At 41.8% G+C, this 17637-nt stretch overlaps 1 protein-coding gene across 3 annotated transcripts in view; it reads right to left on the bottom strand.

Annotated features, from left to right (window-relative positions):
• The window catches only part of LOC311002555 (uncharacterized protein), a 42228-nt gene that overhangs the window by 16001 nt on the left and 8590 nt on the right, over positions 1-17637 (bottom strand). For all 3 annotated transcript variants that reach the window (XM_083993951.1, XM_083993953.1, XM_083993952.1), the window contains 20 exons: positions 16982-17162; positions 16518-16684; positions 16263-16406; positions 15362-15531; positions 14423-14601; positions 14088-14312; positions 13873-13982; positions 10580-10798; positions 9438-9552; positions 9129-9345; positions 8889-9036; positions 7380-7557; positions 7088-7265; positions 6207-6333; positions 6001-6120; positions 4927-5065; positions 4725-4837; positions 3675-3825; positions 3287-3535; positions 2653-2865 (listed from right to left, as the gene is read on the bottom strand). In XM_083993951.1, coding sequence (XP_083850077.1) covers positions 2653-2865; positions 3287-3535; positions 3675-3825; positions 4725-4837; positions 4927-5065; positions 6001-6120; positions 6207-6333; positions 7088-7265; positions 7380-7557; positions 8889-9036; positions 9129-9345; positions 9438-9552; positions 10580-10798; positions 13873-13982; positions 14088-14312; positions 14423-14601; positions 15362-15531; positions 16263-16406; positions 16518-16684; positions 16982-17162 — 3343 coding nt within the window. The remainder of the gene's footprint in view (positions 1-2652; positions 2866-3286; positions 3536-3674; positions 3826-4724; positions 4838-4926; positions 5066-6000; positions 6121-6206; positions 6334-7087; positions 7266-7379; positions 7558-8888; positions 9037-9128; positions 9346-9437; positions 9553-10579; positions 10799-13872; positions 13983-14087; positions 14313-14422; positions 14602-15361; positions 15532-16262; positions 16407-16517; positions 16685-16981; positions 17163-17637) is intronic.

Genomic DNA, 17637 nt, shown 5'->3' with positions numbered 1-17637 from the left:
GAAGGCAGAACACTGATCAGTTTCTGTTTTACATTGGGTCTGGTCTTGGAAAATATTGAGTTCTTCATGAATCTCAATCTGTTGCATTTTCCTCACAACTGAACTTGAATGGGCAATCCATGTCTGCTTTTGACATAATGATTGTAAAACAGTGAGTGTGAGTGTAAACCTCTATGACCTACTTTCTCTGTGTGAAAGGATGTCTCCCCACTGATCTCTGCACTGCTCAATATTTCAGATGAGCTGGGTTTAACTCAGTTGCATGTCTGAAGTCATCACACACACACACACACACTGCTGTCGACTTCACCTCTGAGCAGATCTTCAGGTGGTAGGTTTACTTGCAGAAGGATACGTCTATATACAGTATATTGTATATAACTGTACCTGCTGACCTGGAGTCCCATGTAGAACCGTTGCATACACACAAAACACCTCTCCTGTTCAAATGAAATGAATGCGACACTGTTCCACTGATTTTTTAAGTCAGGGTGACCTGCAATTTTCCAGAGCAATCCGCTTGGAGTGGAGTGGACATGTGGAGAGGGACATGATGTGTTGATCACTCTGGGTTTGATGGTAAACGGAGCATCTCAGAGAGAACGGAGCAGTCTGGACTGTGCCAGTGGACAGGACGTCCTCCAGGTTATAACGTTCCCTTATAAAACGGAAAGGTGAAATCCGGCAATCTGATTGGTTGTTAACCGTGGGGGCGGGACTAGATAAGCTTTTGCTTCTCCCGCTTTCCCTTTCGGCCATGTGTATTGTATTATTTGAACTAAGATGAAGTGTGATGATGATTATTTAAATTAACATGCCCGAAATAAACAAATTGATTGATTGATTGATAATGACCACGGCTACTACTACTACTACTACTGTTTTCTTGTCTGTAACAACATCTATTGCACGTCTGTCCGTCCTGGGTGAGGGATCCCTCCTCTGTTGCTCACCCTGAGGTTTCTCCTGTTTTTCCCTGTTAAAAGGGTTTCCATGGAGTTTTTCCTCAGTCGATGTGAGGGTCTAAGGACAGAGGATGTTGTTACGATGCCATGTAAAGCCCTTTGAGACAAACTGTTTGTAAAAACGGGCTATACAAATAAAATTGCCTTGCCTTGCCTTGCCTTACTATTCTAAAGCCTTATCACAGCATAGGCTATCACTACACGTCAGGCACGTATGACTGGTATGAATGGAAGTTGTTGTCATGTATCCATGACAACGGACTGTTGCAGTCCGTAGTAAAAGACAGTCTGTGTTTTTACGATGTTAAAAAAATGGACTAAAGTAGTTGAATTCACATGTTTAAGGTGAACTTTCACCTCCGGGGAGGGTTAACAATGGTAGAGGGGATTGAGCAGTGACTTTCACCTGAAAAAAAGCAGAGGAAAAGACGAGATGCAGAGCTACTTGGAGCTAACGTCCGGAGAGGTGGGACTATTTTTTTCACAGTGGGGCTATTCTATTGGATAATATGTATTTCTGGTTGAATAAAACTACATGAAATTGATTGCGTATTCCTCTTTCATATTGTCATTATTGGTAACCGTTTTATAAAAGCAATATATCACTCCAGTCCGTGGTATATGCTCATTATACCACGGCCTGTCGTGATATATTGCTTAAATATACACCTCAAAATATTTTACAGAGCACATTTACTTACTTTACTCAACAGTGAACACTGTTATCAGTCACACTTCAGAAAAGTGCTTGTACACAAGTGTTGGAATTACAGACGAACAGACAGCCAGCAGGACAGGATGCTCATTAATCAATTATTCATGTCTGCCATTCTAAACCTCTGCTCTGGGTCGAGTCTGTGAATGTGATGATGCACATCCAGGGTGGTGTTCCTCCACCTCTGCTGTGAGCAGCTTCATGTCTTATTATTCTTAGAAAGGTCAGGTTTATCATGCGGCTTCCTCTCCTCCCTCAGTGTGTGTGTGTGTGTGCGTGGCCCTCTCCACAGCAGACAGCTGTTGACGCAGGTCTTTTAAATGGTTCTGAATCACCGTGTCTGCCGAACTGAGTATCACATAATCCACAGGGCTATTTTTATTCAGTTTATGAACAACCACCGTCACTGTAACTTTCACTGCTGAGCTCTCTTAGCTCAGGTGGAGAGTGGTACATGTGAACCTCTCTGGATCACTGAGGTGATACATATTCTCCTCTTTTATTTTTCTACATCATATTTTTAGAAACTGTAGGCGAAACTGTCTTCCCCTGCATCCAGGAAGCCTCCATCTGCTACTGTATTGTTGTCATTGGTAATTTACCACAGACACTCACTGAGTTATTTAGTTTTTCAGGTTGATCCTCTGTTTATCCAGTATCATAGAAAATATGAACCATTTGTGTGAAATTCAGTCATAATTTCTGGGTGAAACAGTTTAAAATGTTTTGTAAGTTACCACAACCTTGACCTTTGATCAGTCTGTGTTTGTGTCCAGTTGAATGTTTGTGCCAAATTTGAAGGGATCTACTTGAGGAGCTCTGTAGATATTGAGTTCTAACATTTGACCATGACAAGATTATTTTTGTTACAAAAACTATTTGTACAACCTATAATAATATGTGGTGTATTTTTACATTTTTTTTAATGAACAAATAACTGCCGCCTGTGTGAATATCTTCAAACTAAATTACCTGCTTCAGCCTGAGCTCTCTTTTTCTTGGTCTTGGCTTCTTCCATTGGAAAGAAGACGACTCCACCGCTCAGTGCCACCACAGATCCATCAGCCAGGGGGATTATGGGTAGATCCTTCAGGATCTTCAAGATGGAGTCTGCCTCTGTGTAGCCATGCTCCAGAGCTCGGAAGTTGCAAACCAGCAGCCTGGCGAGCTGTCGCAGGCTGTTGTCTGTAAGAGAGACACATGGAGAGATAGCAAAACATGAGCACACCTCTCATTTAATGACAGGCATTAGGTTGAAAACATCAGCACTGTGAAGCTTATAGCTCAACCTTCACCTTGAGAAGAACATTTTATTCAAACTCAAACACAATGGGGTCTTGATCTTGGTCTCGTCTTCACTGACATTCACTAAAATCCTAACTTGAATCTTTGATATGATAATAGTAGTTGATTAATGGGAAAAACTATTACTTTAAAATGTGTCTTAAAACTGAATAAAAGTCAATGTTGAGCTCCTGTCAGGTAAACACAACACTGACACATGATCACAGGGGATGTGACATCACTGACATGTGACGACCTCTGGGGTTTGGGATCCTTTCACTAGTCTCCATTATAAAATCCTTCTGTCTCCGTGTGCACACACCTGAATGGATGCCGTCAACCATCTTCAGCTCCTTTGCCATGGCTGTAGTCACCGTGGTCACGTCCGATCCCCGCAGGTGTCGGACTCCCAGGTGAGTGAGCAGGGAGGCGGGCGGGGCGGGGCTCAAACTCGGGTGGAGATAGGACAGAGACAGATGTCTTTCAAGCTCGTCTCCACCAATCACGTCACGGATCACAGGGTCCTGACAGACGGCCACCTGGGATGGCAGCTTGTACACAACCTTCGAATCTGGGATGGAGGGAGGGAGGGAGAGAGCAGAGAGGAGACACAGTGTTCTCAGGCAGCAGTTAACCACAGCCTGGCTTTTCATTTATTCATTGGGAGTTTATCATTTCAAAGGTTTTAGATTTGAACTTGTTTGTCACACCTGAGCTGAGAGTCGGCAGGAAGGCTTTGCCCTTCAGCATCTGAATAATCTGCCCAGCAACAGGCCTAAAGAAGTCCATCACCTCGTCGGGAAGGGGGATGAACTGCAGGAACTGGCAGAGACCCTTTAACCCCCTGAACTCTGGGTGATCCTGGAAGAGGAGCAAACAGTTAAAACACAAACAGCAATTATGACCAATCATGTGCATCTTATGAGTACACATCCTGATTCTGACTTTTACTTCATATTCAACTGAGCTTTTACTTAACTCAGAGTTTCAAACCTGTATATTCTACTGTATATCTAAGTTGGTTTCATTCACTGATTTTGTCCAGTTGTTTCGCATTAGAGAATCAACTTATTACTACAGTGATGAACAATGAGGTTCCACGAGACTGTTAAGTAAAAACAGGAGACTTTCAGTTTTTTAGCTTCTCTAACTGGTATGCACTGATCAGGATTTAACTGTCACTGAGTCACAACCTGATGACAGTTAAGGTTGATGTCAAATTATGACGAAGCAGTTCACATTTGACAGTTGAACACTGGGTACATACCGTATTATCTTATGGTGTTTATATTATCTTTTTTTATTTCTTATTTGGTAATGATGTTAAATTTAATTTTACTAATCCATCTGTTCATTCATTCATCTTTTATACTGATTATCCTCACTAGGGATGTGGGGGAGCTGGAGTGAGAGGCAGGGTACACCTAACATATACAGGGCTAACATATACAGACAGAAAATAAAATAATAAAATGTTTCATTACTGGTAACAGTAGCAGTGTTATGGACACAGTACTATACTGAGATAATGCAAATTTTGATGAATTTAATGTGACCTATTACAGAACAGACCACGTCACCCCTATTCAACTGCATTTACTTTTAGGTAGTAGTGCTGTAGTTTGTACAACAGATCGAGGAATTATTTAAGATATTATTATGTATCATCTCCGCTCATCTGTTCTCTCAGTGGAATTTCTCCAATGATATAATAATAATAATACATAATATTTGTAATATTATCTATAACATTGTCTCACAGTGAAGACATCCATGGCGTGGAGGAAGAGCTGAGGTATCTCAGATCGAAGCCACTGGTTCCAGGAGCTGTCTCTGTCCACATCCTCACGAGATGAAGGGATGTCAAAGTCACCTATAGAGCAGAGCAGGGACGGGTGAGTGAGTCGCTCTGCCCCTCTCAGTCTGAGCAGATCCCGTTACAAACATAAAATCTGCTCTCACCTTGGATGATGAAACGAAAGCCAAAACTGCGCAGGGGAAGGTAGGCGAACACGGGCTGTTTCTGAGGCTGGTAGGTGATGTCATTGCTGCAGAGCTGGAAGGCCAGGGCAAGCTCAGTGGACTCCACGTCTTCTTTGATCTGAAGGTGAAATTGAAATTCAAAGATGCTTTATTAACATGGCTGGAGTCAAAGTATTGTCAAACCAGACTAGTTAAGAGGAAACAGGCACACTTAAAGGTGTTAGGTACTGTAAGGCATGTGTGTGGTGTTATCTTAAGACACTCTACTGTGGGGCTGCAGTGGTTGAATTGTTCTTAATGGATGGAGTTTAGTGCAGACCTGTCTCCACTCTAACGCTTACAGCAGTCTGCTCTGCTGTTAGCCTCGTCCCTGTGCCTCAAACCTTTTTGATCGTACTGTCCATTTCGAGGTGCTTGGTGGTCAAAGCACGTCCCATGTTGGCAATGCCCAATGCAGTGATCGGCGGATCGCTTTCTGACTATGCCGATCTGTACTGCGTGTCATTCCCCCAGTCACTCAAATTAAAGAGGAAGTGGGGAGGAAGTTACATTTTAATGCTGCGTTCGAGACAAGTTGGAACTCGGATCTTTCCCAGTTGAAAACTCTGAGTTCTGACTTCAAAGTGTTCAAGACGCACCAGGTCAGAATAACCAAAAGTATGGTGAACCAGGACAAACTTTGCATTCAAAGTGCTTCATGTAAGGCATAGAAACATTGCAACGGGCATAAAAACTATTTTAAAAAGAACATTGCAATGTATTTTGGCATTTAAATGCATTTTAATTGATGTTTTACTGTTGTGTGCCTCTGCACGGGTTAAGATTGTTGACATCAGACAACTGCTTCTCGGCGAAGTCAGGGTAGATTTTCTACTCGGACTTGAGGTGGCGTTCAATTTCAACTTTTTCAAGTCAGAGGTCGGAAAGATCCGAGTTCCAACTGGTCTTGAACACAGCATAAGATGTTAAGAAGTTTGTAGGCACCCAGAAGCTTCACGCAGCAGTTGCTCACCTTGCCTTTTCCCAAGCTGTACCTCTGTGTGTGTTTCTCACCTTCTTGGGCTGCAGTGTTGTTTTGACCACCAGCCAGCGCTCTACTCCCTCTGTGTGCTCCACCTCCAACATCCCATGGTTCAGATCTTTTCGAGTCATGGTCACAAGACGCTTGTCACTCTGCAGAGGAACAGAAGCAGCAGGTCATTCCTCTGTGAGTTTTCAGAGAACAACGTCATGTGTGTGTGTGTATGCAGTAAAGCTACCTGGTTGTAGATGGTGATAGAGCGCAGCCGGTGGAGGAAGAGCAGCAGGGAGGGGTGCACATCATGAAACAAGTTTCTGGTCTGATGGCTCTCAGAGCGCAGTGGGAGGCAGATCTTTGTGGTCCAGCTGATGAAAAAACACAACATTCAAAATGGGAGTCTGTGGGACCTGACTCACTGTTAGAGACACTCTCTGGTGGTCAACAGAGGAGCCATAGTTTTTGGTTCTTCACTACTGGCTTCTACATGTAGGCCGATGCTTGGTATATAGCAGGGGTGTCAAACATGAAGCCCGTGGGCCAAAACTGGCCCACCAGAGGGTCCAATCTGGCCCTCAGGCTGAATTCCCAGTGTGAGAATTACATAGAAGACAGAAGAGGCATAATGTTGTATTGCACATATTTTTCTCAAGTAATAATTTTCTTGAAAACTCTGTTTTGTAGATGGATAGTTCATTAACTGTAAGTATCTTTATAATGTACTTGTACTTCCTTGCACTGAAACAAAGGGAAACATTTAGAGCCCTTGTTATTTATAGGTTATTATGCTATTATTCTACTGGTCCAGCCCACTTGAGATTAAGTGAATGTAAGTGGCCCCTGAACTAAAATGAGTGACACCTCTGGTATAGAGAGTGTTCCATGGCCCTCAAGTGGCCAAAAAACTAAACTACACCCTTTAACAGTACACAAATGTTGTCAGCCAATCAATATCTCTATTATCATACTAAAAGGTGTGCCAATAAAATAAACAATGACTGAATTCAATTTAGCTGTTTCAGATTCAGGGTCCTGGTTATTTCCCCACACTCTCAGCCATAGTTCATGTAAATAATGCCTTACTAACAAAACATCTGCATGTTCTGTGTATTCTCATCCAACCTGATCTGGCTGATGTTCTGCAGCTGAGCCTCCAGGGGCCTCTTGTCCTCAGACCAGTGGGGAAGGATGTAACCCATTGAGCCACAAGTCCTGTCGAAGCGCAGGTGGAAGCCGTTGGAGTGGATCTCAGGACAGTCTGTGACCTTAAAAACTGACTTGAAGCCAATTCCCTTTTGTCCTGTGAAGAATGGCATAATATGTCATATTAAGAAACAGCAATATATTTTCAGTCCATCCATCCATCCATTGTCTACACCGCTTATTGGTGCAGGGTAGTACAGTATGTTCTTACCAATGTATCCATATTTGTGTTTGCCCTTGGTGCTGCGTCCAACGTCACAGATGGCTCTGATGTTTCTCTCCTGAAAGCCAATCTCATTGTTGAGAACAGTGATGCAGTCTCTATCCACCACAAAGGCCAGAGACGGGACGACACCAGCTTCTGATGGGTAACTGTTATCATCAGCATTCTAATGGAAAACAAAGACATGAAGAGGTTAATCATAATTGCGTCACATTTACTCACACGTCAAATGCTTTTATTCAAAGCATGGTCATGACTAATGCTTGAGTGAGTGACAAAAATCGTGCTTTACACAGTCTCTAGGTCTTTGTTTGTCATTAATGCTCCCACGCTACTGGCTTGTGTTAGTCTGGGGCCGTTGACTCTCTGTTTTGGTAACTTAAGGAAATGGATCCAGGGCGAGAGAGACAGGCCTTTCCGTCAAAATAAAAGCACTAAGCTAATAAAATGCGGTGAAACTCTTTAATTTAAGGAATATAATTTACAAGAAAGTCCCAGAGCCATTAACTTAACCTTTTGCTTCTATTGTATTACAAGTTAATGTCTATTTTATAAGTTTTATGTTGGTGAACACTTTTACTTTGGTGAATTTTGTGATTTCCGGTTCTGCTAGAAAAAATCAGAGCATAACAGACACCAGGCTCTTCGCCTGTCTGAAGAGCCTGGTGATGCGAGGCTAGGCTTGTGTAGACATAACCGCTCCATGCTCTACTTAATGCCCCCCTTCACCTGCTCTACAGGGCCTCATTCCTGTCCAGAGGGTGAACAAGAAACCTTGTGTGTGTTTTCTTCCACTCACATTTTCTTTAAAAGGAAAACACCCGTATTACTAATCGGAAAGGAACAGTTAACATTAAAAGACATAGAGCAGGCACCAGCAGCGATGTCCCAGTCTGCTGTGTGGGGAAACATTAGTGCAACCTGATGATGACATTAAGAACATGGAGAAACAGCCACTATGTGCTCACACTGTGCAACTCGTGTTTATAGACAGGCTAGCAGCAACACGTCCAGTACGACGGTTCATCTGCCAAACTTGCTGAAGATGCAATAAGGGTCCTACAGATGCCAGATTGTACACATAGACACACACAGGGCATTGCATCAGAGTGGTGATGTGAAACAATAACCTGTAGATTACCTGAGTGCATGTGAACTACTGTTACTGTAACTAAGTGCAATAAAATACCCTCAAGGGTAGAATACCATCTTTACTATAAATAACTTAAAATAAATACAGACAGATTACAGCCTTATGTATATGTGATAGCCACTTACTTCTGTCTATATCTACTGTATATACCTTCTGCTGATTTATGGTATTTCTGGTGTGTCAAAAAATAGAAGAAAAAAAAACTGAAAACCATGACATTTTGTGAATCATTCCATCCATACTATATATATAAAAATGAAATATGAACAAACAAACAATAGCAGTGGGGAGGATAATGTCATGCATAGTGTGTCCATCAGGGTGTAGATGTGTTAGTTAGCCACCTGAATGAGCTCCAGGACAAAGTGTGTGTCTTTGCTGTAGAGCTCAGTGGAGAGTCGCTCCAGGCTGCGGCCCAGCCGGTCCTGGTGAACCTGCATCAGTTTCTGGCCTTCATCGTTCAGCTCCACACCGATACCAAACTCACTCTTCCTGAGAGACAGAGGGACACACAGATCAGCTGGATGAACCTTGACACCTGAGCAGATAGTGAACATAGATCCATGTGGTTAATAGGAGTCAACCTGATGTCCTCGACCACGGCTCTGTGGAGGTCTGCTGTGCTCTCTGAAACGCTGCTGGCTCCGTTCTCCTCATTTGAATCGCATGTTTCTGACTGATCCTCATCGTCACCTCCTTCAGCTTCGATGCAAACATCTGATGTCGCCCTGTTCAAGGCCAGCTCAAACAGCTCTTCCTCGTCCTCTTCATCCTCAACTGTTACATCTTGCTCTCCGTTTACTGGAAGAAAATTGAAATTCAATCAATTGAAAACTGAGGTCGGAAAACTAGTTCAGTTGTCAAGTTACTGCAGCACTGCTGCTGCCGGTCACCTTGTGGTTCACTCTGGTTGGGCTGGGAGGAGACGAAGCTGTTGTCCATGACATCCTCATCATCACTCGTGTTCAGGTTTGACAAACTGCTGCTCTCAGAATCTATTAGATCAGACTGAAGTCAAAAACAAGAAGAGAGACGTTAGAAGAACAGACGACACGGCAGAGAATTAACCCTCTGTATAACATGGCTACATATCTACAGTAAATACTGTAGTTATAGCAGAGCTTATACTGAGGTGACAGATTAAAGGAGACCATAATGCAGTCAGGAGTTGATCCTCCAGGACCCTTCTGGCTTGTAAATCTATTACCGGTAACTAAATATGTTTACATGCGCAAAATTTCTTCATCAGATTAAAAACTTGAGGGATTGGAAAATTCGAATCCACTGATTATATGGGTGCACCAAGCTTTATTCAGAATCGCAGCATTTTGACATGCGCAGAGCTGTCTAATTTCCCTAAAACAACCGCAGAAGAGTAAGTTGTACTTCCGCTTAGGCAAACCATGAAACAAGACGACAAACGCGGAAGTGGCTCAATTTTTCCCATCCATGATTTTTTCCCAGCTAAGGATTCACCTGATTAACTGTTCAACTGTTAACCAATAACAATAACTTTGACCGATTAATAGCCTACTATCGGTTAATATTTTTTATAAGCTCCTTGTGTCAGCAACTCATGGGGGCGTGTCCACACCTGCAGACTTCCTTCAGTCATATTTCGCATCATAAAGTTACACAGAGGACTGACAGTATGAGCCAGTGATGCAGTTCAGTCCCAATGACGGACGTCTGAATGTAAGGACGGTGCCGCTAAATTTTTCTTTTTTTTAAAAAGGACGGCACTGCCTCTCCAGTCAGCTCATCCGTCACTCACCTGCAGCTGAGCCGATCACGATTGGAATAAGTGTTTATGTGGAACACAATTTCTTTCCGGTTGAGCTGAATCAGATCAGAATCTTCCAACTGAGGTGTTTACATGACGCATTTTTATTCTGATCAGCCTTTTATTCCGAATATTTGTGTCCATGTAAACATAGCTACTGTGTCTGTCTGGCCAGGCCTGTTACTATGAGCCAGATGGTCCGTGTAGACAGATGAGTGGATGGATAAATAGATAGATAGACCTTGACCTGACCTTGCTGTGTTCCACAGGCGCTGTGTGTGTGTTGTAGCTGTGGCTCTGTGGTGGGTTCAGTTTTGTCTGGTAGTCTTTCATCCACTCTGTGATGCCCAGGAGGATGCCCAGCCGATGCAGACAGTTCACGTGCTTTGGGTCAGACTGGGCCACAGTGATCAGGACCTGTTTGGCCTTGGCTTGGCCCAGGAGGACGCGGGAAAAAGGCTCCAGAAACACCTGAAGTCGTTTATGGAACAGGGGACATGACAGAGAGACAGAGAGACATGTTTATCCGAGCTGCAGCAGAACTGCACAGAAGAAGGTTCACCAACAAGCCACGGAGCTACTGGAAAATGAAAAAAAGTTGTCATGACAACAGTGAGGCTGACAATGTGAGAAGATGAAATTCGCTGCCCACTCCTTCAGGAGACACTGAGGTTTTCATTTGTTTCATCATTTCACATCGAGATTCATTTAAAAGAGATGAAAACAGAAGTAATTTATTTACTGTCATCAACTGGTTTATCTTCCAAATCTCAGTGCTAATGATGCTATACTCCTACTTGAATGGAAACATATTTCTGAGCAACAGCAAAGAAGAAATGCTACATGGGGCATTATGTGTGAGGAAGTGAATACAGTTTAGAAGAACAACATATTCTACACAGTGAGGTCCCTAATTCCCAGGGGCCCCAGAGCTGAGTCACTGGAGAGGGAGGAGAGGAGAGGAGCACACTGGATGAGAGACATGCACCATGCCAAAGCCTGAAACTACATAAAAACCTGAAAAATGGCTTTGGAGACCCCCAGCAGAAACAGCAGTATGCTGAAATTACCTAGATGAGGGAATGCAGGGATGCAAGAACTTTTGGCATTGCAGGTATTTCCTAACTCCTTCTTGTAACTGGCTCCAGATCAACCTTTAGTTCATCCAACAGCCCCATAATGACATTTTGTCTTTTTTCATTCTAAAAATGTTAACACAAGCAGTGCATTAGTAGATCTGCTTGCACGTTGGTTTCCAGGTGATTGTTGGTGTACATTTTTACACATGCAAACCTTTAGTTTTAGTTTAGTTTAGTTTAATAAGTTTATTTGTATCAGGGACAATGTACAAAATAACATTAGTCTCGAAATGAGACGAGATGCCTTGTACCGGATTTAGCTTACTAGCTACTTTCCATCCGTAGTCCCTGGGCAGGTGAATAAGAACAATAGAAATATAAGAATTATCAATTTACATAGCATTCTAAACATCCATACACATATGCATATACACCCTCTCACACATCACAAACACTCAGGACATAGTCATATTTCATATCAGTTAACAAAACATACAGTTATTAAAATACTTCACACTTTGCCAAGGTTAAAAATAATTTAGGCTCATGATTAATGCTGACATGTCTGATTTCTTAGGATCCATTGTTTGACTTCCCGGGAGAAAACATTGAAGTCTGTACAAAGTTTCAGATTAGTTGGAAGATTGTTCCATGATTTGACAGATTTAAAAGAGAAGGCAGATTGAGCAAAGGCAGAGCTACGCTTAGGGATGTTACAATCTCCACTTGAGACAGATCTTAAAGCTCTGGTGGAGTGCTCAGAGCAGAGTTTAACAAAGGTTTTCAATGGGGGAGGGGCAACATTATGAATTATTTTGTACACTAGACGGACATTAGAATACATCATTAGATTATCAAAGCTAAGCATTTTATATTTGTTTAGTATTTCACAGTGATGATACTGTCGTGACTTTCTGTCTAATATTTTCAGTGCTTGTTTGTGTAGTGACCTGATGGGTTTCAGGACAGATGGACTTGCCTGAGACCAACAGGACATACAGTAATTATAATGTGACAAAATCATGGCATTGAAATAAGTTTTCGCGGCTTCAACTGTTAATGAGTTCCTGATGTTTCTAAAATTTAACAAGTTATATTTCAGCGTGTGGCTCATTTTCTTAACATGGCCCTTAAATGTAAGAGTGGAATCTAGTATCACACCCAGGTATTTGAACTCATTGACATTTTTTATTATTTCTCCATTAACATATATATTTGGGAAAATAGTATTTCGTTGTTTATTTGAGAAATACATGGTTACCGTTTTATTAGTATTAAGTGTAAGACGAGAGTACTGAAGCCACCGTGTAACTTTTTCCATTGCCATTGACAGCTTCACAGCTACTTCTTCGGGATCTTTCCCAGCAGTGTACAGGACCGTATCGTCCGCATACATCAGGGTCCCTACTTTATCACACACAGATGGAAGGTCATTAATGTATGTGCTAAACAGCAGCGGTCCTAAGATGGAGCCCTGCGGCACTCCCAACACACAGGCTTTAGAAGACGAAGTTTTATCATTGATCCGCACACACTGAGAGCGGTCAAGTAAGTAAGACTGGATCCAATTTAATACATTAACTGAGAGTTTAAATGTTGACAATTTTGAAAGGAGCACTGAATGATTAACTGTATCAAACGCCTTTCTTAGATCTAGAAATAAGGCACCCACCACCCCTCCTTTATCAAGGCTGCTTTTAACGACTTCAAGGAAGTAGCAACATGCAGTTTCAGTAGAATGGTTTGCTCTGAACCCAAACTGCATAGGATGCAGTAGGTTTTCTTTATTTAAATGAGCTACCAGTTGTTCAGCAACTGTCTTTTCGACAGCTTTGGAGATAGCCGGGAGTATATTAATTGGTCTGTAGTTGCTCACTTCCTGTCTGTCACCTGATTTATGGACAGGAGTCACAATGGCATTCTTCAATGAACTTGGAAATATGTTTTCATTCAGTGACAGATTTATAATTCGAGTGATGGGGGTAGTTAGAACATTCTTATATTTTTTAAGACAAACAGTATCAATTCCCCAAATATCTTTAGCCTTTGAGTTTGACAGTGATGATAACATTTTATTTACCTTTGCCTCATCTACATTTTTAAAAAACAATGCATTTGTCTCATTAGCTGGACCAACAGGGAGTTGTACTAAAGGGACATTACCTCCCAGTTCTATAACAGAGTTGAGAAAATAATCATTAAAAACATCTGCGATAACTAAACTGTCAGTCTGCATACTTCCATTTAACTTAAGTTCTATGGGAGTGCTTTTAGGGCGAGCTTTTCCACTGATTTGGTCTATGCCTTTCCATAACAGTTTAGGGTTTCCTTTTGCTTTGCTTTTAGTAAATCAGGCCACACCCTAAGTCTTTTGCTAATAGGAAAATTAGAAAAATAATCAGATGTCCAGTTTCATTGTAGTTTTAGTGAGCTCTGCTGTGATGTGTGCACGCCGGTGTTACTGACCTGCTGCAGCAGAGCCTGACATGTCCTGGAGGGGATTCGTATCAAACAAGCCAGGAGGAACTTGGCCACTCTGCTGTAGCACAGCACCTCATCTTCAGCCTGTGACAAATCTAACAAATACACACTCTATTTTAGCGACAATGAAACATTAGAGCTGCCTTGCTGTGAAGCAATTTGAAAAGATAAGGGGTAAAAAGCTAAATTAAATGACCTACCTTCTTTACCCAGAGCTGCTGCCAGTGAGTTCTCCATGTGATTGGCCAGGAGAGCAGTGGGAACATTGTCGATCCCGTCAGCTACCACCATAGACACCAGATGACCAGCTGTGCCAATGGGGTCAAGGGTCATGGTGGCATTGGAGAAATGCTTGGCTCCTGTGTTTGTAGAGACCCTAAGCAGCACACCAGGTGTGACCTCCAGTGCCTGCAGGCCTGTGTTATCTGTGAGTGAGTAAATTACAAGTGTCATTCACAAATTAGCTGTGAATATTAACCCCTATAGCGCCACACTCTTAAACAATCCATCCACATAAAAATGAAATGATTTCTACCTGCATGTCTTTCGATGAAGTCTTTGAGGAGGCCGTGAGTGGGTTTAAAGATCAGCTCCCACTGGCTCCACTCACTTAAATCCTCCAGCAAAGGGCAGGACAGCAGGCTTGCCAGGGCCTGGGCCTTGGACATCTCACCCAGACACCCCACCACCTCAGGAACAGCTACACCACTGTTCCTGGAAGGGATGACGGACATAGAACAATATATGTTTTATCATTTTAAAAAAAAAGGATTTTTATTTTATCATAAAAAAGTTTTCTTTTTCTCATTTTGAGGCGCGATTGTTGACTGATGAGAGAACATTTTGTTTTAAATGGTTTTAGTACAGAATTGCAATGTAACATGTGGAAACAGTGATGGGGCATGAAATCATTCTGATTGAACTGTGGATAAAGGCAATGATGAAAAGGGAAGAAGAAGTTTGAGCACATTCTTGTTCCTGCAGAGTCACCTCTTTGGGGTTGTCTGCCTCAGCCACTCAGACTAATTTCAGGTTACATTCCTGCTTATTCAGTCATATAAAATACTGTATGAACCATTTGTGAGATATGTCATAATTGCTGTGAATTAAAAGTGTTTTGCAAGGTCACATCGATCTTGACCTTTGAATTTTACCCACCACAATCTGAACAGTTTGTCTTTGAGTCCATGTGACATTTTTACCAAATTTGAAGAATTTTTCTCAAGGTGTTACAGAGACATTCCATTCACACTGCAACACCACAACTTTGACCTTTGACCACCAAGATCTAATTAATACTTCCTTTAGTTTAAATGAATGTTTGTGCCATGTTTGAAAGAGCACATTACATTTTGGAGCGGATCTAGTTAAAAGGACAGATCAAGGAGGTTCTTATGTCCCCTCTCATGGGAGACAAACAAAATGTAATCTAAAAAATGAAAAATATGTGCCTGTATAATGAAACACTTCTGACCTTGATTTGGCAAAGAGGGCAGACTCATAGTAAACCTGGCTCAGTCCTCCTCCATTTAGTTCTCTCTGACGTATGACCAGATCAACCAGCATTTTCAGAGCTCCGCAGCCCAGGTCCCGACTGTCCCGGACCCTGTAGTGGGACCTCAGCGCTGACTCGATGTGGAAAATCTGAAAAATGAGACGGATGTTGGAAAATTCCAGTCAACTTATGGAAAGTACAGTGCTGTGAAAAGGTATTTGTCCCCAAGTAAATAGTAAATGCAGTTTTTTAATTTAATAAGGCAAAAAGCTATCCAAACCTACCCGGCCCTGTGTGAAAAAGTAATTGCTCCCCCTTGTTGAACTGTGTTAAACTCATTTCTCTGGAAAGCTGAATTCAGTTTCACTCTCTACACCCAGGCCTGATCATTGTCAGACCTGTTGAATCATGAAATAACACACATAATGCTGCCATCTAAAGAAATCTATCAGTCTGGAAAGTGTTACAAAGCCATTCCTAAAGCTTTGGGACTCCAGTGAACCACGGTGAGAGCCTGGCAGTGATCAGGCCTGGGTGTAAAATAAAAATAAAATTGAAATAAAATTGAACTCAGCTTTCCAAAAAATGTGCCTTATCACAGTTAGTTCATGATTTAATAAGGTTGGGCAATAATTACTTTTTCAAATAGGGCCAGGCAGGTTTGGATAGCTGTTTTCCTTTAATAAATTAAATCATCATTTACAAACTGCATTTTATATTTACTTGGGTTATCTTTATCTAATAATATCATTTGTTTGATGATCTTAAACATTTAAGTGTGACAAATATGCAAAGTAAGAAATTAGGATACTTTTTCACATCACTGTATGTAGTCCAAGGAGAGGAACTTTAGTCTTTACGTGTCTGTAAAATGACTTACATCATCTGGGTCAGTAGATGTGATGTCACCACACTGTTTGATGAACTCAAAGACATCTTGTCTGCTCGGTTTAAAACTACTACCCGAGGGCGCCACGATGCCACTGTCCACAATCAATGTGGACCCCAGTGTGTCCAGCAGCAGCTGCATGAAACCAGATAGATACAAAAGGACGGAAACATAGATTATTATCTCATCACTGTGACAGAATCAGGCTACACACAAGCAGTAATATATACAGAGATGGAAAACTACCTGACTGTGTTTTACCAGGAACTCCAAAAAGCTGCCCAGCTCCAAAGAAAAGAAATCTTTGACCTGGAAGTGTTTGTTCAATCTCTTCTCCAGAGAAGAGACATAGACCAGAGTGCTGGCTGAGCCCTGAGAGGACAGTCTGTCTTTGACAAACTGCTTCACTTCAGCTGAGAGACAAAGCAGAGATGTCTGTCAGTCACACACCAACACATCAGACCAGTTACTATTTATAATAATAATAAACTTTATTTCTATAGCACCTTTCAAAACCAAGGTTACAAGGTGCTTCACAAAAAATACAAATACAATATCATTGAGAAAATAAAGCAATTAGAAAGTGAAGAAAACATCATACAGAAAACAGTGAACAGGCATAAGATAAAATAATGGAAATATATAAGACAATAGAAACAAAGATCAAAAATATGGGGAAAAAATAAAAAATTTGGCAAAAGCATTGGTACCTTCGCTGGGGAGGGGTGTGGTGGGTTTGTCCTCTGTCTTCGTCTCTGCCCTGGTTTTTGGTGCCTTGTCTTTGGGCACCAGGTCCTGTGGCACAGCCAGGGAGCCGCCACAGATGGCCAACTGAAAGAGAGCCGTGGCCAGCCGGTCGCCTACCACCTGCAGCAGGAAACTCTGGACGTGCTAGGATGGAAATCAAACAGAGCTGCAAGTCAGAGATTCAAACACACACTGTCACCACCTGTCACTGTCACTGTCAGTGATTTTTATATATAAAAAAAAAAACAGAATTATATCAGTGATATATATTGTCAAGGATTTAAGGATTAGCATATTTTACAGAATTAAAATTTAAAAATGCAGTTATGATTCAAATCTCATACATACATATCTCATGCATATTCACATTTTTGTGGTTTTGAGGATTAGAAAATGATGAAAGGTGACATTTTGTTAATGGGTTCAGAACTGAATAGAAGCTATGTAACTTCCTGTCATCCTGCTAAGGGCTTATAGCGAGAAGTTTAGTGGGATTAGTGGAGCAGCCAGCGACAAATTAAGGGCACATTAAGCCCAGAGTATCACAACCAGTGAGCCCTGGTTCCCACACTGCCACTGAGAAAACATTTTCATGCATACAAGAAGGCATGACATTGAT

This window comes from Trachurus trachurus, assembly GCF_905171665.1.
Source record: "Trachurus trachurus genome assembly, chromosome: 19".
NCBI lineage: Eukaryota > Metazoa > Chordata > Actinopteri > Carangiformes > Carangidae > Trachurus > Trachurus trachurus.
This window is presented reverse-complemented; position numbering and strand designations above follow the sequence as displayed.